At 48.3% G+C, this 21,974-nt stretch overlaps 1 protein-coding gene across 1 annotated transcript in view; it reads right to left on the bottom strand.

Moving 5' to 3' along the window:
- The window catches only part of LOC115470042 (inactive heparanase-2-like), a 260,196-nt gene that overhangs the window by 139,663 nt on the left and 98,559 nt on the right, over positions 1–21,974 (bottom strand). Inside the window, exon 4 of the mRNA XM_030202916.1 lies at positions 14,442–14,535. Coding sequence (XP_030058776.1) covers positions 14,442–14,535 — 94 coding nt within the window. The remainder of the gene's footprint in view (positions 1–14,441; positions 14,536–21,974) is intronic.

Genomic DNA, 21,974 nt, shown 5'->3' on the forward strand with positions numbered 1-21,974 from the left:
CTATCATGGTATAGTTTGTATTGTACTGACATTTATCATAATTCTGTTTTATGGTTGCTGCTTCCAAGTTTACCAAGTTTTATGTTAAATTGTGCCTGCTGTACACCGTTTTGGGAGAATCTCTTCATATAGGTGGTTAATAAATCCAAATATATAGATAGATAGTCTCTACCTACTGGCATCACAGTACAAACCCCAGTGAGCGGACCGGTCTGGTGGAGCAATAAGGAAAGAAAATGTTTACACTCATAGAAAACAGCTTTAAGCATATTAATTTGTAGGTTTATTAAATTGATTTTGCATGTATTTTTACACGGATTTAAGGCCCCCTTTACCAAGCTGTGGCAAAAAGGGGCCGGCGCTGGCATTAGCGTGTGTTTTACATGTGCGCCGAGGCCCCCTTTTACCACAGTTGGTAAAAGGGGAAGGTCTCGCTTTCCTGCAGGAAATGGCCAGGCGGCAATTAAAGCACTTGCCATGTGGCCATTTTGAGTTGACAGTAAGGGCTCCCATGCTAACCCGGCGGTAATTGGGCAGCGTGTGGCACTGCCCGGGTACAGTCCAGCGCTACAAAAATAAATACATTTTTTGTAGCGCCAGAAATGACGACACGGTAGGGGTGGGAAGTACTGCCGGGCTGCTGTGCTAGCCTGGCAGTACTTCTATAATAGCGAGTGCTAAGCCTGTGTTTGACTTACTGCCACTTAGTAAAAGAAGCCCTAAATGAGATGAACTGAAAGCACACAATGAATATCCATTCCTGATATCTAAGCAACAGTTACTGTCATTTTGACAGTATTTACAAAGCCAAAGGCCATTGCAGGCATTTGAAGACTTGAGAATGAAGATCAGACGAGGAGGGGCATTTTTGAAAGGGACATCCATGTTTTGATATGGACATCCTCGCAAAACGTCCCGACCCAGAGGCGGGGAAACCCGTATTTTTGCAAGCAGATGGACGTCCATCTTTCATTACGAAAATACCGTCAGGGACGTCCAAATCCTTAAATTTGGTCATCCCTAGATTTGGTCGTCCCTAGACTTGGTCGTTTCTGATTTTCGGTGATAATGGAAACCAAGGATGTCCATCTCAGAAACAACCAAATGCAAGCCATTTGGCCATGGGAGGAGCCAGCATTTGTAGTGCACTGGTCCCCCTGACATGCCAGGACACCAACCGGGCACTGCAGTGGACTTCATAAATTGCTCCCAGGTACATAGCTCCCTTACCTTGTGTGCTGAGCCCCCCAAAACCCACTACCCACAACTGTACACCACTACCATAGCCCTTATGGGTGAAGGGGGCACCTAGATGTGGGTACAGTAGGTTTCTGGTGGGTTTTGGAGGGCTCGTTGTTTCCTCCACAAACGCAACAGGTAGGGGGGGATGGGCCTGGGTCAGCCTGCCTTAAGTGCACTGCAGTATCCACTAAAACTGCTCCAGGGACCTGCATACTGCTGTTATGGACCTGAGTATGACATCTGATGCTGGCATAGAGGCTGGCAATCAATATTTTTAAAGATAGTTTTTGAGGGTGGGAGGGAGGGGGTTAGTGACCACTGGGGGAGTAAGGGGAGGTCATCCCCGATTCTCTCCAGTGGTCATCTTGTCATTTTGGGTACATGCAGAACAGAATTATTTGTTTAGCACGTTTGCTTTTTCTTCATCACTCTCCACATATCTGTCCATAGCATCTTTCAGTCTCACAATTCCAGTTTTAGCCTTCCTCCTTTCACTAATATAACTGAAAAAATGTTTGTCTCCCTTCCTTACATTTCTAGCCATCTTCTCCTCTGTCTCTACTTTTGCCAGATGTATCTCCCTCTTGGTTTCTTTCAGTTTCTTACGGTTTTCTTCTTTGTGTTCCTCTTCTTGAGTTTTCCTGTATTTCATGAATGCCATCTCATTTGCCTTTAATATCTCAGTCATATTGGTTTCCTTTTTATCTTGCTTTTATTACTCTCCTTATGTAAAGGTCAGTAGCCATGTTAATAGCTCCAGGTGCGGATTAAGCGAATGCTACATACCTGTAGAAGGTATTCTCCGAGGACAGCAGGCTGATTGTTCTCACTGATGGGTGACGTCCGCGGCAGCCCCTCCAATCGGAATCTTCACTAGCAAAAGCCTTTGCTAGCCCTCGCGCGCCGATGCGCACCGCGCATGCGCGGCCGTCTTCCCGCCCGAACCGGCTCGTGCCGGCCAGTCTCATATGTAGCAAGACAAAGAGAAGGGAAGACACAACTCCAAAGGGGAGGCGGGCGGGTTTGTGAGAACAATCAGCCTGCTGTCCTCGGAGAATACCTTCTACAGGTATGTAGCATTCGCTTTCTCCGAGGACAAGCAGGCTGCTTGTTCTCACTGATGGGGTATCCCTAGCCCCCAGGCTCACTCAAAACAACAACCATGGTCAATTGGGCCTCGCAACGGCGAGGACAGAACTGAGATTGACCTAAAAAAATTTACCAACTAACTGAGAGTGCAGCCTGGAACAAAACAAACAGGGCCCTCGGGGGGTGGAGTTGGATCCTAAAGCCCAAACAGGTTCTGAAGAACTGACTGCCCGAACCGACAGTCGCGTCGGGTATCCTGCTGCAGGCAGTAATGAGATGTGAATGTGTGGACAGATGACCACGTCGCAGCTTTGCAAATTTCTTCAATAGAGGCTGACTTCAAGTGGGCTACCGACGCTGCCATGGCTCTAACATTATGAGCCGTGACATGACCCTCAAGAGCCAGCCCAGCCTGGGCGTAAGTGAAGGAAATGCAATCTGCTAGCCAATTGGATATGGTGCGTTTTCCTACAGCCACTCCCCTCCTGTTGGGATCAAAAGAAACAAACAATTGGGCGGACTGTCTGTTGGGCTGTGTCCGCTCTAAATAGAAGGCCAATGCTCTTTTGCAGTCCAATTTGTGCAGCTGACGTTCAGCAGGGCAGGAATGGGGATGGGGAAAAAATGTTGGCAAGACAATTGACTGGTTCAGATGGAACTCCGACACAACGTTCGGCAAGAACTTAGGGTGAGTGCGGAGGACTACTCTGTTATGATGAAATTTGGTGTAAGGGGCCTGGGCTACCAGGGCCTGAAGCTCACTGACTCTACGAGCTGAAGTAACTGCCACCAAGAAAATGACCTTCCAGGTCAAGTACTTCAGATGGCAGGAGTTCAGTGGCTCAAAAGGAGGTTTCATCAGCTGGGTGAGAACGACATTGAGATTCCATGACACTGTAGGAGGCTTGACAGGGGGCTTTGACAAAAGCAAACCTCTCATGAAGCGAACAACTAAAGGCTGTCCTGAGATCGGCTTACCTTCCACACGGTAATGGTATGCACTGATTGCACTAAGGTGAACCCTTACAGAGTTGGTCTTGAGACCAGACTCAGACAGGTGCAGAAGGTATTCAAGCAGGGTCTGTGTAGGACAAGAGCGAGGATCTAGGGCCTTGCTGTCACACCAGACGGCAAACCTCCTCCATAGAAAGAAGTAACTCCTCTTAGTGGAATCTTTCCTGGAAGCAAGCAAGATGCGGGAGACACCCTCTGACAGACCCAAAGAGGCAAAGTCTACGCTCTCAACATCCAGGCCGTGAGAGCCAGAGACTGGAGGCTGGGATGCAGAAGCGCCCCCTCGTTCTGTGTGATGAGGGTCGGAAAACACTCCAATCTCCACAGTTCTTCGGAGGATAACTCCAGAAGAAGAGGGAACCAGATCTGACGCGGCCAAAAAGGAGCAATCAGAATCATGGTGCCTCGGTCTTGCTTGAGTTTCAACAAAGTCTTCCCCACCAGAGGTATGGGAGGATAAGCATACAGCAGACCCTCCCCCCAGTCCAGGAGGAAGGCATCCGATGCCAGTCTGCCGTGGGCCTGAAGCCTGGAACAGAACTGAGGGACTTTGTGGTTGGCTCGAGATGCAAAGAGATCTACCAAGGGGGTGCCCCACACCTGGAAGATCTGTCGCACCACACGGGAATTGAGCGACCACTCGTGAGGTTGCATAATCCTGCTCAACCTGTCGGCCAGACTGTTGTTTACGCCTGCCAGATATGTGGCTTGGAGCACCATGCCGTAACGGCGAGCCCAGAGCCACATGCTGACGGCTTCCTGACACAGGGGGCGAGATCCGGTGCCCCCCTGCTTGTTGACGTAATACATGGCAACCTGGTTGTCTGTCTGAATTTGGATAATTTGGTGGGACAGCCGATCTCTGAAAGCCTTCAGAGCGTTCCAGATTGCTCGTAACTCCAGAAGATTGATCTGCAGAGTCAAATTGGACCAAATCGTCCACCAATGCAGGGATTTGAGAAAACTCGTGGACAGGTGGATCACGTCTTCTAGATCCCCCGCAGCCTGAAACCACTGGGAAGCTAGGGTCCATTGAGCAGATCTCATGTGAAGGCGGGCCATGGGAGTCACATGAACTGTGGAGGCCATGTGGCCCAGCAATCTCAACATCTGCCGAGCTGTGATCTGCTGGGACGCTCGCACCCGCGAGACGAGGGACAACAAGTTGTTGGCTCTCGTCTCTGGGAGATAGGCGCGAGCCATCCGAGAGTCCAGCAGAGCTCATAAGTACATAAGTACATAAGTAGTGCCATACTGGGAAAGACCAAAGGTCCATCTAGCCCAGCATCCTGTCACCGACAGTGGCCAATCCAGGTCAAGGGCACCTGGCACGCTCCCCAAACGTAAAAACATTCCAGACAAGTTGTACCTAAAAATGAGGAATTTTTCCAGTCCATTTAATAGCGGTCTATGGACTTGTCCTTTAGGAATCTATCTAACCCCTTTTTAAACTCCGTCAAGCTAACCGCCCGTACCACGTTCTCCGGCAATGAATTCCAGAGTCTAATTACACGTTGGGTGAAGAAAAATTTTCTCCGATTCGTTTTAAATTTACCACACTGTAGCTTCAACTCATGCCCTCTAGTCCTAGTATTTTTGGATAGCGTGAACAGCTCCTATGAATTCGAGTCTCTGCACTGGGAGAAGGTGGGACTTTGGATAATTTATCACAAACCCCAGTAGCTCCAGGAGGCGAATAGTCATCTGCATGGACTGCAGGGCTCCTGCCTCGGATGTGTTCTTCACCAGCCAATCGTCGAGATATGGGAACACGTGCACCCCCAGCCTGCGAAGTGCCGCTGCTACTACAGCCAAGCACTTTGTGAACACCCTGGGCGCAGAGGCGAGCCCAAAGGGTAGCACACAGTACTGGAAGTGACGTGTGCCCAGCTGAAATCGCAGATACTGCCTGTGAGCTGGCAGTATCGGGATGTGCGTGTAGGCGTCCTTTAAGTCCAGAGAGCATAGCCAATCATTTTCCTGAATCATGGGAAGGAGGGTGCCCAGGGACAGCATCCTGAACTTTTCTTTTACGAGGTATTTGTTCAGGGCCCTTAGGTCTAGGATGGGACGCATCCCCCCTGTTTTCTTTTCCACAAGGAAGTACCTGGAATAGAATCCCAGCCCTTCCTGCCCGGATGGCACGGGCTCGACCGCATTGGCGCTGAGAAGGGCGGAGAGTTCCTCTGCAAGTACCTGCTTGTGCTGGAAGCTGTAAGACTGAGCTCCCGGTGGACAATTTGGAGGTATGGAGGCCAAATTGAGGGTGTATCCTTGCCAGACTATTTGAAGAACCCACTGATCGGAGGTTATGAGAGGCCACCTTTGGTGAAAAGCTTTCAACCTCCCTCCGACTGGCAGGTCGCCCGGCACTGACACTTGGATGTCGGCTATGCTCTGCTGGAGCCAGTCAAAAGCTCGTCCCTTGCTTCTGCTGGGGAGCCGAAGGGCCTTGCTGAGTCGCACGCTGCTGACGAGAGCGAGCGCGCTGGGGCTTAGCCTGGGCCACAGGCTGTCGAGAAGGAGGATTGTACCTACGCTTGCCAGAAGAGTAGGGAACAGTCTTCCTTCCCCCGAAAAATCTTCTACCTGTAGAGGTAGATGCTGAAGGCTGCCGGCGGGAGAACTTGTCGAATGCGGTATCCCGCTGGTGGAGCTGCTCTACCACCTGTTCGACCTTCTCTCCAAAAATGTTATCCGCACGGCAAGGCGAGTCCGCAATCCGCTGCTGGAGTCTGTTCTCCAGGTCGGAGGCACGCAGCCATGAGAGCCTGCGCATCACCACACCTTGAGCAGCGGCCCTGGACGCAACATCAAAGGTATCATACGCCCCTCTGGCCAGGAATTTTCTGCACGCCTTCAGCTGCCTGACCACCTCCTGAAAAGGCTTGGCTTGCTCAGGGGGGAGCGCATCCACCAAGCCCGCCAACTGCCGCACATTGTTCCGCATATGTATGCTCGTGTAGAGCTGGTAGGACTGAATTTTGGCCACGAGCATAGAAGAATGGTAGGCCTTCCTCCCAAAGGAGTCTAAGGTTCTAGAGTCTTTGCCCGGGGGCGCCGAAGCATGCTCCCTAGAACTCTTAGCCTTCTTTAGGGCCAAATCCACAACTCCAGAGTCATGAGGCAACTGGGTGCGCATCAGCTCTGGGTCCCCATGGATCCGGTACTGGGACTCGATCTTCTTGGGAATGTGGGGATTAGTTAGAGGTTTTGTCCAGTTCGCCAGCAATGTCTTTTTCAGGACATGGTGCATGGGTACTGTGGACGCTTCCTTAGGTGGAGAAGGATAGTCCAGGAGCTCAAACATTTCAGCCCTGGGCTCGTCCTCCACAACCACCGGGAAGGGGATGGCCGTAGACATCTCCCGGACAAAGGAAGCGAAAGACAGACTCTCAGGAGGAGAAAGCTGCCTTTCAGGAGAGGGAGTGGGATCAGAAGGAAGACCCTCAGACTCCTCGTCAGAGAAATATCTGATGTCTTCCTCTTCTTCCCACGAGGCCTCACCCTCGGTGTCAGACACAAGTTCACGAACCTGTGTCTGCAACCGTGCCCGGCTCGACTCCGTGGAGCCACGTCCACGATGGGGGCGTCGAGAGGTAGACTCCCTCGCCCGCATCGGCGAAGCTCCCTCCGCCGACGTAGTCGGGGAGCCTTCCTGGGAGGCGACCGCAGTCGGTACCGCACGCGGCACCGACGCCGGAGACCTCACCCCGGGTGATGGACCAGCCGGCGCCACGCTCGACGGTACCAGTGGCGCAAGCACCGCCGGTACCGGAGGGGTAGGGCGCAACAGCTCTCCCAGAATCTCTGGGAGAACGGCCCGGAGGCTCTCGTTCAGAGCGGCTGCAGAAAAAGGCATGGAAGTCGATGCAGGCGTCGACGTCAGAACCTGTTCCGGGCGTGGAGGCTGTTCCGGGCTGTCCAGAGTGGAGCGCATCGACACCTCTTGGACAGAGGGTGAGCGGTCCTCTCGGTGCCAATGCCTGCTGGGTGCCGACTCCCTCGGCGACCCAGAGCTTTCGGTGCCGACACGGGAAGGGGACCGATGTCGATGCTTCTTAGATTTTTTGCGAAGCACGTCACCGGTGCTCCCCGGCACCGACGAGGACGTAGAATCCAGCCGTCTCTTCCTCGGGGCCGAGACCGAAGAGGGTCGATCTCGGGGGGGCTGTACCGCAGGAGCCCTCAGGGTAGGGGGAGACCCACCCGAAGGCTCACCGCCACCAGCAGGGGAATGGACAGCCCTCACCTGCACTCCAGACGAAGCACCACCGTCCGACGACATCAGCAGACGAGGTCCCGGTACCACCGACGTCGATACAGTCGTCCGATGTCTCAGCGCCGATGCAGAGGGTCGATGCCTCGATGCACTCGATGCAGTGGCGGCCGAGGATGAAGGTCTGGACGCTGAAGACGTCGATGCACTCGATACCCCCGGTGCCGATGCCGACGAAGAGCCCGAGAACAAAAAGTTCCACCGGGCTAACCTCGCTACCTGAGTCCGCTTCTGTAAAAGGGAACATAGACTACAGGCCTGAGGGCGGTGCCCGGCCCCCAGACACCGAAGACACGAAGCGTGCCTGTCAGTGAGCGAGATTACCCGGGCGCACTGGGTGCACTTCTTGAAGCCGCTGGAAGGCTTCGATGTCATGGGCGGAAAAATCACGCCGGCGAAATCAAAAGTCGAAATGGCGGAATTTGGCACCAGAAAATTAGAGGAAGGAAATTTCGACCGGGGCCTAAGTAAGGCCTACCCCGACGACGAAAGAAAACTTACCGGGGCGAAAAAAACTCGAACTAGAGGAAGGGAAAAACCACAAGAGGTCTTTCCAAAACAATTTTTAGAGTTTCTAACAGAAACGAGTCGAAAACGACGCGCGAGGTCGACTTTTCGGGGCACGAACGGCAAAGCACAACCGTACCGAGCGCGGAGAAAAGAAGACTGGCCGGCACGAGCCGGTTCGGGCGGGAAGACGGCCGCGCATGCGCAGTGCGCATCGGCGCGCGAGGGCTAGCAAAGGCTTTTGCTAGTGAAGATTCCGATTGGAGGGGCTGCCGCGGACGTCACCCATCAGTGAGAACAAGCAGCCTGCTTGTCCTCGGAGAATAGAACTAAGGCCAGTGCCAAGTGGACTTCTATGGTACGTGTCCCACAAATGGAAAAAGACAGATGAAGATCAAGTGTGAGTATTGTATATCACTTTATTATCATATGTTATGAGTGAGGGTGCTGTACATTTCAAGGGAGAGGGGAAAACATCTTAATATTGAGATTAGCAAGTTAAATGCTGTTAGCAATAATTTTGGTTATAAAATTTTTTTTATTGATGATGTAGAGCGGTGTTGTGATTTTTCTATCTCTTAAGCATTGAAGTTCCTTTCCTTTTTCATATAATTTGAATTGTACACAATCTTGATTTTGTTGAAAGGTGGAATAGCAAGTGTTTAATAAACCTAAGCCTAAAACTACATTGTATTTAACTACCTATATGTGGTTGGCTTGATGGCAAATAGTCAACCAGTGTTTAAGCATGAATGACTATAACCTGCACAGAGTGACGGGTGCAGCTTCGCCTTTGTCAGGCAGACTAGGAGGGGCATAATCGAAAGGGGCACCCAAGTTTTCCTGAGGATGTCCTCACAGGACGTCCCAGCAAAGGGGCGGGGAAACCCATATTATCGAAACAAGATGGGTGTCCATCTTTCGTTTCGATAATACGGTCGGGGATGCCCAAATCTTGACATTTAGGTCGTTCTTAGACTTGGTAGTTTCTGATTTTCGGTGATAATGGGAACTAAGAATGTCCATCTCAGAAACAACCAAATGCAAGCCCTTAGGTCATGGGAGGAGCCAGCATTCATAGCGCACTGGTCCCCCTGACATGCCAGGACACCAACCGGGCACCCTAGGGGGGCACTGCAGTGGACATCAGAAATAGTTCCCAGGTACATAGCTCCCTTACCTTGTGTGCAGAACCCTCCAAAACCCACTACCCCCAACTGTACACCACTACCATAGCCCTTACGGGCGAAGGGGGGCACCTAGATGTGGGTACAGTGGGTTTATGGTGGGTTTTGGAGTGATCACATTTACCACCACAAGTGTAACAGGTGGGGGGGGGGGGGGGAGGGCCTTGGTCCGCCTGCCTGAAGTGCACTGCACCCACTAAAACTGCTTCAGGGACCTGCATACTGCTGCAATGGACCTGAGGCTGGCATAGAGGGTGGCACAAAATTTTTTTAAAGTTTTTTTTAGGGTGGTAGGGGGTTAGTGACCACTGGGGGAGTAAGGGGAGGTCATCCCCAATTCCCTCTGGTGGTCATCTGGTCAGTTCGAGCACCTTTTTGTGCCTTGGTCCTAAGAAAAACTGGACCAGGTAAAGTCGTCCAAATGCTCGTCAGGGACGCCCTTTTTTTTTCCATTATGGGTTGAGGATGCCCATGTGTTAGGCACGCCCAAGTCCCGCTTTCTCTACACCTCCGACACGCCCCCGTAAACTTTGGTCTTCCCTGCGACGGAAAGCAGTTGGGGACGCCCAAAATCAGCTTTTGATTATGCTGATTTGGGCGACCCTGTGAGAAGGATGCCCATCTTCCGATTTGTGTCGAAAGATGGGCGTCCTTCTCTTTCGAAAATAAGCCTGTAGATGGACCATGCGGGTCTTAATTTGCTGTCATTTACTGTGTGTTACTGTGTCTCCCTGGATCTTTCCTCGACTTCCATTTTAGTGTACCACATTTTGTCCTACTTTGCCTTTCTGAGTTTGTTGTGGATGGATAGGTATTATGTTAGCTTGCCTCCTTCTCTCAAACCTGATCCCTGATCTTTTATGTTTTCCAGTGGTTCTTGCTCTTTCTTATTTCCTCACTCACTACCCTGGGGTGTCTTTCAGTGTTTGATCCTGGCTTCTCTGCTTTTTAATATATTCCTCTCCCCACTTGCTACTTTTGTCCAAGATTTAGGTATAAGCAGTTACTATTATGAGATGATATCCTACTTGTGGCCTATGTGTACCCCCATTCATCTGATTTTGTACCATTGGGATCATCATCTTAGATTGAATCCTGTTAAATCTCTGGCCATTTGGATTATGGGGAGGTCTCTGCCTAATAATTCCTCCTGTAATATCATGAGTAATTCAGCAGTAATAAGTAATAATTCTCAGTGCTGTTTCCGGACTCATTAGTGTGTCAGCATTTTCACTGCTGGCATTATTCAATGTGGTTTAACCAATAGCAGAATTCTGTCTGTCTGACATCATCAGCAGTCAGGCACCCTCTATCGTAACCAAGGTATGGCTTTTCCATAAACTCTGTGCTTCCTGACACCTGCCAGGAAGGCATAGGATCTTTCCAGAAGGAGGTAGAACTGTGTAGAGCAGTTCAGAAGCGTTTGAGCGTTTGGAAAGCGTAGAAATTAGGGAATGCTTGTGATAATCAGTGGGAAGGGTCTGGTGGTAGCAGAAGCCCCCCCCCCCCCCCAATTATATAATGCATTTCCATGCCAAGCAGAGGTTCCATCTCCCAACTCTGACCCTTATTCTCCAGGGAGACCCTTCTTGCCAAGCCTATGGCAAATTCTCATAATAAATATACTAGCCTTTCTAAGCCCTCATGGGATAGCACTAGTAAGGCATTGAAGAAATTTGACAGAGGGCAAGCATCAGAACCCACAAGAGGCTGTTTAGTGTGGAGGAATGGGGGACCCTCTACACCCCTCTAGTCTCAGAAAAGAAGGAACTTCCTGAATTTTATTTATTTGAACTAGGCACCCTGTCTATAGATTCTATGGTGCAGGTACCATCCAGAGCAGAAGGAGAATACAAATTAGCATCAGGAATAGTAACCAGAAGTGCCCTGTATAAATAACAGGACCTCTACCTGATATGATATCATCATTCAAGAGAGCCACTGAGTCTACAACCAGCTGCCTGCTAATCTGTGATAACATCTGTGTGAACTGCACTGATAATTTTACCATCCTGCATACTGAGTACAGCAATTATAATCTGTGTATGACCCTCACCACTCTGGTGGGAACATCAAAGGATAAATAAGGAAAAGGAAGTGTGTTTTCCACCACTGAAGGAGAGGGGAGAGAGGCATTGTATATACAGTAGTTGACCATTTGTGCAACTTAGTTGAGCAGTTGAAGGATACAGCAAAGAGTTTTGGTTCAGACAAAAGACTTTGGTGTAGACTGACTCATTTGTGTAGAGTGTGCTTAAAGTCTGATGCCTGCTTGTTCAGCCTGCTGGTCTCAACCACTCCTGGCCCTGCCCTCAACCAACAAATGTGATTGTGTGCCCCTCATCCCTAAAGAACCGGGCTTACACTAGGCATCCACCTAGGCACTCAGAAAGGGGTTACACTCCCCTTCTCCATGGCTCTCTGATTATGCTAACAGACTCACTGCTTCACCTGGAGGTTATCAATTACTCCCAAGTTTTGTTCAAAGTGCAAGCTTCAGCTAGAGTAAGAACTTCTTTTCAAGCTCTCTGGCTGATACATTCACTAAAACACTACTTAGATACATCAGCTCAATGTACCCTAATCCATGCTCTTGTTACACCGTGCCTTGCATATTGTAATTCTGTCTACTGTGAAAGTAAGTCCTCTTATTTTATGCATCTCTAGGCCATTGAAAACACTGCAATTAGGCTTCTGTGTAACTCCTCCAAGTTCTATCATGCAACATCATTATTATATCATAGTCACTGGCTCCCTGTTTTCTTTCAGATACAGTTTGATATTTCTTGCTCATAAAGCTTTTTACACCAGAATCCCAATTTATTTGTCCTTGCTATTACTACCTTATATACCCTCTCTTATAGTCTGGTCACAACATGAGAACCTATTATCCATTCCACTAGTTTCCTATGCCAGGTTAGAGTCCTCCCACTACTCTGCCTTCATCTAATTGGCTCCTTCCCTATAGAATTCATGGCTTCTCCCTCTCCAATGTGAATTGTCTTACAAGAAGTTCAAAACACATTTTCAAAATAGGCTTAGTGCTATAGGTGGGCAGGGGTCACTGTTGTTAGATGAGATAGGCCAGTGTTCTCTCCAGGTCTTTTTGAATGAGCATGTTACCCACCTGATTTTTCTTATCACTCAGCAGTCTATGCAAATGAACTTCTTCCATTGGCTATAGGTAAATTATATGCAAATTAATTTCAACACTTGCTTACCAACATTTATAGTGAGAATACTTGACTGCTTTTCTAATCTGTATCTCTGCTATTCTCTAACTAATGGGGTTCATCTGTTATTTCTCTCTATTTTGTATAGTTTTGTAAACCACTTTTGTGTTTTAAATACAAAAGGTGAAACAACAAATAATTCCCCCCCCCCCCCCCAATCCTTTTACAAAGCTGTGCAATAATGCCGACACAGCCCATTCACTCTGAATAGGCTGTGTCGGTATTACCGCACCAGCAGCTGCCAGTGCGGCTTTGTAAAAGGGGGGATATACAGTGGGGGAAATAAGTATTTGATCCCTTGCTGATTTTGTAAGTTTGCCCACTGACAAAGACATGAGCAGCCCATAATTGAAGGGTAGGTTATTGATAACAGTGAGAGATAGCACATCACAAATTAAATCCGGAAAATCACATTGTGGAAAGTATATGAATTTATTTGCATTCTGCAGAGGGAAATAAGTATTTAATCCCTCTGGCAAACAAGACCTAATACTTGGTGGCAAAACCCTTGTTGGCAAGCACAGCGGTCAGACGTCTTCTGTAGTTGATGATGAGGTTTGCACACATGTCAGGAGGAATTTTGGTCCACTCCTCTTTGCAGATCATCTCTAAATCATTAAGAGTTCTGGGCTGTCGCTTGGCAACTCGCAGCTTCAGCTCCCTCCATAAGTTTTCAATGGGATTAAGGTCTGGTGACTGGCTAGGCCACTCCATGACCCTAATGTGCTTCTTCCTGAGCCACTCCTTTGTTGCCTTGGCTGTATGTTTTGGGTCATTGTCGTGCTGGAAGACCCAGCCACGACCCATTTTTAAGGCCCTGGCGGAGGGAAGGAGGTTGTCACTCAGAATTGTACGGTACATGGCCCCATCCATTCTCCCATTGATGCGGTGAAGTAGTCCTGTGCCCTTAGCAGAGAAACACCCCCAAAACATAACATTTCCACCTCCATGCTTGACAGTGGGGACGGTGTTCTTTGGGTCATAGGCAGCATTTCTCTTCCTCCAAACACGGCGAGTTGAGTTCATGCCAAAGAGCTCAATTTTTGTCTCATCTGACCACAGCACCTTCTCCCAATCACTCTCGGCATCATCCAGGTGTTCACTGGCAAACTTCAGACGGGCCGTCACATGTGCCTTCCGGAGCAGGGGGACCTTGCGGGCACTGCAGGATTGCAATCCGTTATGTCGTAATGTGTTACCAATGGTTTTCGTGGTGACAGTGGTCCCAGCTGCCTTGAGATCATTGACAAGTTCCCCCCTTGTAGTTGTAGGCTGATTTCTAACCTTCCTCATGATCAAGGATACCCCACGAGGTGAGATTTTGCGTGGAGCCCCAGATCTTTGTCGATTGACAGTCATTTTGTACTTCTTCCATTTTCTTACTATGGCACCAACAGTTGTCTCCTTCTCGCCCAGCGTCTTACTGATGGTTTTGTAGCCCATTCCAGCCTTGTGCAGGTGTATGATCTTGTCCCTGACATCCTTAGACAGCTCCTTGCTCTTGGCCATTTTGTAGAGGTTAGAGTCTGACTGATTCACTGAGTCTGTGGACAGGTGTCTTTCATACAGGTGACCATTGCCGACAGCTGTCTGTCATGCAGGTAACGAGTTGATTTGGAGCATCTACCTGGTCTGTAGGGGCCAGATCTCTTACTGGTTGGTGGGGGATCAAATACTTATTTCCCTCTGCAGAATGCAAATAAATTCATATACTTTCCACAATGTGATTTTCCGGATTTAATTTGTGATGTGCTATCTCTCACTGTTACCAATAACCTACCCTTCAATTATGGGCTGCTCATGTCTTTGTCAGTGGGCAAACTTACAAAATCAGCAAGGGATCAAATACTTATTTCCCCCACTGTATAATAAACAAACATTGTCACTCACTTTTTGGATCTTGCCAATCTGGTCAGAAAGCGTGTCTAACAGGCGAGTTTTCATGAAGTCCATTACTTTGGCTACACGGCCATCAATGTAGTAACTGAAACAGAAACAAAAAAGGAAATCAGTTGGGATTTACAGAAATCCCTGTAGATCTCTCTCTCTCTCTCTCGTTTGAATTAGATTCGGGTACAATAGGTATTTTTCTGTCCCTGAAAGGCTTACAATCTGAGGAGCTCTTTTGCTAAAGATTAGCATGTGATATGAGCCATATGACCCATAGGTATAAAATAGGAAGCACAGTATTTAGTTCCCGCTAATGTCCGTTAGTGCAGATTAAGCTTTAGTAAAATAGCCTCTAAATTTGTTCATGAAGGTATGGAGGATGAAGTAATTTGCCCAAGATCACAAAGGGCTGTAGTGAGATTTAAATCAGGCTTCTTTGGTTTTTAGCTTACTGCTCTACTAGGCTACTCCTCCACTTTCACCAATTCAAGTTGGGCTTATTTACCACTGCCATTGCATCATAAACAGTGCAGACATTTCAAAGAAGTAAGGCACAAATAAAATATTAAAACTGCAAAGTCCAAATTAAATAATCTATAAGCGCAGTTTTGCATAGGCCATCCATTTAGGATATGGGATGTTCAAGTAGGGTTGTTCACAATTTGCAGCTTATTTTACAAAAGGCTCACTGAATATGGAGCCTTTTATAAATTACCTATAAGACTATTAGGCTTATTTTAGAAAGAGAAGGACGCCCATCTTTCAACACAAATCGCAAGATGGGCGTCCTTCTCACAGGGCTGCCCAAATCAGCATAATCAAAAGCCAATTTTGGGCGTCTTCAACTGCTTTCCGTCGTGGGGATGACCAAAGTTCACAGGGGCGTGTCAGAGGAGTAGTGAAGGTGGGACTGGAGCGTACCTAACACATGGGCGTCCTCGACCGATGGAAAAAAGAAGGGCATCCCTGATGAACACTTGGATGACTTTACCTGGTCCTTATTTTCTTACAACCAAGCCACAAATATATGTCCTAAATGACCAGATGACCACCGGAGGGAATCGGGGATGACTTCCCCTTACTCCCCTAGTGGTCATTAACCCCCTCCGACCCTCAAAATGTTTTAAAAAATATTTTTCCAGCCTCTATGCTAGCCTCAAATATCATACCCAGCTCCATGACAGCAGTATGCAGGTCCCTGGAGCACTTTAAGTGGGTGCAGTGCACTTCAGGCAGGCGGACCCAGGCCCACCCCCCCTACTTGTTACACTTGTGGTGGTAAATGTGAGCCCTTCAAAACCCACCACAAACCCACTGTACCCACATGTAAGTGCCCCCCTTCACCTCTTAGGGCTATGGTAGTGGTGTACAGTTGTGGGGAATGGGTTTTGAGGGGCTCAGCACACAAGGTAAGGGAGCAATGCACCTGGGAGCAATTTCTGAAGTCCAGTGCAGTGCTGGCTCCTCCCACGACCAGATGGCTTGGATTTGGTCGATTCTGAGATGGGCGTCCTCGGTTTCAGTTACTACTACTACTACTATTTAACATTTCTAAAGCGCTACCAGGGTTACGCAGCACTGTACAATTTAACAAAGGAGGACAGTCCCTGCTCAAAGGAGCTTACAATCTAAAGGACAAAAAAGGACAAAAAGTGCAGTCAATCAAGTTGGGGGCAGTCTGGATTTCCTGGTTAGAGGTACAATTATCGCCGAAAATCGGGGATGACCATCTCTAAGGATGACCATCTTTAAGGGCGTCCCCAACCATATTATTGAAACGAAAGATGGATGCCCATCTTGTTTCGATAATACAGGTTTCCCCGCCCCTTCGCAGGGATGTCCTGCGAGGACGTCCTCAGGAAAACTTGGGCGCCCCTTTCGATTATGTCCCTCTAAGTAACATGCATATTTGGTGACATATATAGTGTGAACATTCATTTTACAAACTAACCTCAGATTCAATACAATAGTAGCATTGCCTGAGGCTCTTTACATGTAAATCGAAGATACTTACCTGTAGCAGGCCATATATTCTCACATGTGGGTAATACAGTCTCACATTGCCCTGTCCACAGCTTGTACCAAGTTTTTAAAAACAGAATCTTCTGCAGCGCAAGTGATGCTCCACTGCGCATGTGCGAGTGTCTTGCTGCATGCTGTGCTAACGTGGGAGCATCGGTATAATGTTTAAGCAAAAAAGAAAAAAAGGAGACAACTCCTAGGGGAAGGTGTGAGGGTTTGTGAGAATATATGGCCTGCTGTCCTTGGAGAATACCCACTACAGGTAAGTATCTTCACTTTCTCTAAGGACAAGCAGGCCAATATTCTCACACGTGGGGAATCCCTAGCTACCAGGCTCACTGAAACCAAAAATCATGAACGAATTGCACCTCACAAAGGCAAGGTCCAAACATAGGAATGCAAGTTGTCAGAAGTGGAGCCTGGGACAGAATTAAAAATGGGCCAAGGTGGGTGGACTTGGATCCCAGAACGCTCCAAAACCCAAATGATGTAGTTATTCCTATGGATGCAAACTGACTATTACGCTGGTCAAGAAGTAGCAGGTATGCTACTTGAATCAGGAATGAGATGAGAATCCGTAGAGTGAAGACTACATAGTAATCTTGCAAATTCTCAGAAGAAAGCTAACGGTGAATAGCGATTACGGGTCCTAGATGGCAACTACATAAAAGGTTGGCTAACGAACACTTACAGTGCAAGGGATGCAGCACATGCATGCCAGAGAAGAAGATTAGGAAAAGATACAAAAAAGAGAATCACCACTGCAAATAAATGACCAACTGAAGTTGAAACATTTATCCATTAATACGCATCACTACTGAGATGACTCATCAGCTGGCCATCCTAAGAGAATTATAAGAACCCCTGCTGTCACCTCACTGCTGAAAGCATGGAAAATATGGATAAAATGATCAAACTCCTAAGGAGAGGAGAGCAGTTACAGAGGACTAGTGTATAGGATCCTGAAACAGGACTGAGGAATGGCAAGATGAAAGATCAAGAGATGTAAAAATGGCGAAGTGGCAGTAAGCAAAAAACCAGCTCAGAGTTAGAAGATCTCATAGATAACACTGATGTGAAGAAGCCTCCATGAATGCGGGAGGCCAAAGGAGTAACCTTTAAGAAGAAGAGAACATTGGATGAATCCCAAGGGGATGGCCCCTTTACATATCCGGACTGTTCCCTGCTCTAGAGTGCGCACCTTGTTGGCCACTTGCAGGCTGAGAACAAAGGCCCAACTGCCTGTTAGGAGAAAAATAATAAGCAGGCAAAGAACGTAGCACTGCAATCTCATAATGATCAGTAGACCCGGCAGTTCTGGAGAGTGTAAAAAGAGAGCTGACCCCTAATTGACCTCGCATATCAAGTGGGCAGTGCCGGAAAGGAAGTATAATGTAGGTAAAACCCGCAGAAACAGTGGTACTTGAATCTATACTGTTAGGTTTTCTGGCCTAGGTCAGAGGCAACAGCTCAAACCATTACATTAAGGCTAAAATTGGAAGACATGCACCACTACTACCAAAATAGAAAGCAAGATGGCGTGGGCATACGGCTTATATGGTAGAGCAGTATAGGGCCTGATAATACTCAGAGTCCAGTAGGTGACTTGGATATAAATGGAGGCATGAGAGTGTCACTCATGCAAAGAAAACCTCACCAGCAACTATCTAGGAGTGGCCAGCAGACCAGTGGCGTAGCCACAGGTGGGCCTGGGTGGGCCGGGGCCCATCCACTTAGGGCCCAGGCCCACCCAACAGCAGCACATATTTAGTGCTAGCTAGTGGGGATCCCAAGCTTCACCAGCTGAAGACCTCCCCCTGATGGTGCTGAAAACACTGCTTTCCACTTCAGCAGTCTAAGCTTCCTAAGCTGCTGATACTGGCCTCATCACATTGGGGGGGGGGGGGGGGGGGGGGGAGAAGAACTCTTGGTGCCCACTCACTTCTTGACTAGGCCCACCCAAAATCTGCTGTCTGACTATGCCCCTGCAGCAGACTGGCTAGAACCCAGGTGGCAAACGCAACCAGAGTGGTCACTCTCCTGGCACTGAGAGAAACACCAATGCTGTGTGTGTGTATGTGGGGTGGGGGTCCCTGAGGATTAGAAAAAAAACAAAAAGGGGTTCTGCACAGAAGCAACCTGGGGACTGAAACACCTCCCAGGAGGTGCAAGCCATATAAATGCAATCCAAATGGAGCTCTCCACTAGCCAACCAGCCAGAAAGGAAAATATGTCACCTCACAGACAGCACAGGAATACTGCATGGACAGGTAGACACATGGTGGAAAGGTAGAGGTAAGAGCCTGGAACCACAGGTCTGCAAGTAGCTTGCTACACCGAGATCCGAAGAAAGATGTTCTAAATGATAATTTAGTAGCCAGGGTCATGCCCCAGAAAACAGTAGTTTTCCTTCAACCGATTGGACCTCTGTGATGGTGCTGGTCCAGTAATCCAGATCTCCAGATATAGTGACAAGCTTGTCCCTTGCCACGGCTGGAGAGATATCCAGATTAAGGTACAGGCCAAGGATGAGAACAAAAGTTCTGGAGTTGAGCCCAGTTAGACATAGAAGAAATGGTGTACCCACTCCATCGCAACAGGAGGGAGTGCTGCCCAAGCCACCAACAAAAACCTCTGAGATACAGTGGGAAGTGTGTCTTTGAAAAGGTCAGCCACTGCTGTCCCAGAAGAGGGTGAACCCCCAAGCATGGGTACCTATCCACCCGTTGTAGGACCAACAAGTGAAAATAGAGAAGGGCAGACATAAGGGTGAACGAAGCCTCTCACTGGTAGCTGCTCCGGAAGGCACAGGATGTGTCATTTGATCCAAATAAAAATACGGCTGGTAGTTCAGCCAACTGATCCAATTACAGTGGGGGAGAAAGAGGTTGGTAACGTAGGGTGACACCTACCAGGCCATTGAAGAATATGCTCATGGAGAGCCGGTATAGCTGAAGACTGAAGAGCAGCCAGCAAAATGAAGCTAGGGTGGTAGCATGACCAACTGGGAAGGCACACAACCAAGTTGCTATAACCTCTAGCTTGCACATCCAACCACCATGAAGCGAGAAGGTTACTGGCTGACAAATCCAGGGAAGGCATGAAGAGGTACAAGTATGCTGTCTCCTCGGGGAGGAGGCAGAGCGACAGAGACCTCCAAATCCTCTCAGAAATATCAGGGAGAGGTGAAGAAGGATGTAGATCCCAGTTCTCCAGAAGGAGATGAAAAGTCCCAGGAGGTCAAAGTGAGCTCTGGGTCAGACCTCCACATGGACAAGGGAGTAGGATGGCAGCTGCCATAACTTCTGTAGAGGGCAAGGTCCCAGAGATGGAGAGAGCCTTTACTCCCATATTGCCAATGGAAGAAGGGCAGACAGTATGCCTCAGGATGTCTGTTCAGAAGAACTCCAGGGATCTTGCACTGATGTACCTGTGCATGTCATCATTGTCAGTCAGAAACTCCCTTAGGGGGACTGAGACCAAAGATGTGTCAAACGAGACCAGAGCTCCAATAGGGATGTCAAGGTAGTATTCCATTCTCAAAGTTGACAGTCGGTACCGCTGTTGTATGCAACACCGATACCGCAGGTCACACCCGATGGACTCACTCAAGAGGCACGGCAGGCGCCAGCACCTGTGACATCAATGTCTTTGAGAGACCAGAGTGTTGATGCAGACACTGAGATCATCGATCAACGTGGCAATAGATGCCGGTGCTGTATGCAACAGCATTACTGCAGTTCTCATCCGAGGCTTGTGGACTGACTGAAGAGGCATGGCGTGTGCAAACACCTGCGATGTCAATGCCTTTAACAGGAACAAAAGAAAATTCCCAGAGTGTCAATGCAGATGCTGAGACAAGGTGCAATAGCAGTAGAGCTACTGGCTGAGGGCAAAACTGTTGAATGGAGGAGCAGGACAGATGCAAGTACCCTGAACAGCCATGCACTCTGCTCAGAAGCTTAGACAGGGCTAGGTGGAGAAGCATGGCTGACACAAGCACCCTGGATATCAATGCACTCAGAAGGACTTCAGACCCTCAGCTTTGTCTGCAGATGTCTCCTCATCGACATGGCATTGAGATCAGCACCAGGGATCCCAATAGCAACTGAAAGCGAGGCAGGTGTGGAAACCACCGGTGACATCGATACCGACACCACAATCAACAATGCCGACATCGACATCAAGGCCTCGAACGACGCCAAAAAGAGGTCCCCGCGAACCACTTTGACTAACTGGGGTCTTGTAAATATCAAAGACTCAGAACCCAGTTAGAAAGCACCAAGCCACACTCAAAGCGGCTAGAAGAAGAGAAGAAAAACTTGATGGTGCCCCAGAAAAAAATGCACCAGAGAAATAAGAGAAGGAATGTGCCACCGCAGTTCAGGCCTAACTGCGGCCCACAGAGCCACGGAAAAGGCAGAAAAAATAAGAAAGAAGCCAAAAATCGAAAACGGGAAGAAAACAATCAGAATGAAGAAGAAACAACAACAACAACAACAACAACAAAAAGGCATAAAAGAAACTCTGTAGAGAACCAGACCAGTAACTGTGAGGAGACAGGAAAAAAACGTGTCCCCCTCCTCACGTGGAAAAAAAGTAACTGATGCTCCCACATTCATGTGGTGGGTAGGAAAGCACTCATGCATGCATAGTGGAGCGTTGCTCGTGCTCCAGAAGAGACTGTTTTTAAAAGTTTCTTATAAACTCCGGACCGGGCAATGCAGGACCTCATTACCCATGTGTGAAAATATTGGCCTGCTTGTCCTCGGGGAAAAAGCACTTATACACGTGGAATGGAATTTTCGATATGATGTCTAAATCCAACTTTGGACATTTTGCTGAAAATGTGCAAAAATCAAGTAGTGAAAATGACCATTTTCAAACCAGAAAAACGTTTATCTTTTTTCTTTGAAAATTACTATTTACGAGATGTTGTTGTGCTTAGTATGTCTATCTTTTTGGACCTTTAAAAAAATTGAAGTGAAAAACAAACAAAATCAAGCCACTGGGATGTAGGAGGAGCCTACTTTCTTAGTAGACTGGCCACACAGGCATCCCAGCAGAGCAGTGGGGCACCGTAGGAGGCACTGCAGTGGACTTCATATAAAAGGTCCTAGTACACATCGCACCATTATCCCTTTATATTGTATGGTAAGCCCTTCAAAATTCATGAAAAGCCTACTGTACCCAACTATACACCACTACAATAGCCCTTATGGCTGCAGGTGTCACCTATATGTGGGTATAGTAGGTTTTGGGGTTTTGTTTTGGAGGGAAGGAGGGGGCTAACACTTTCCACCACAAGTGTAATAGTTAGAGTGGATTATGGACCTGGGTCACCTTCGCTACAGTGCACTGCACTAACAAGTAGGCTACTCCAGGAGCTTGCTTGCTGCTCTAATAGGACTGGCCATAACATCTGCTGTCATAGATGCTGGTATGTACTGTTTCATTTACATCTTTGTGGGGTGGAAGGTCAGTGACCACTGAAGGAGTAAGGGGGTGACA

This window comes from Microcaecilia unicolor, chromosome 5 (assembly GCF_901765095.1).
Source record: "Microcaecilia unicolor chromosome 5, aMicUni1.1, whole genome shotgun sequence".
NCBI lineage: Eukaryota > Metazoa > Chordata > Amphibia > Gymnophiona > Siphonopidae > Microcaecilia > Microcaecilia unicolor.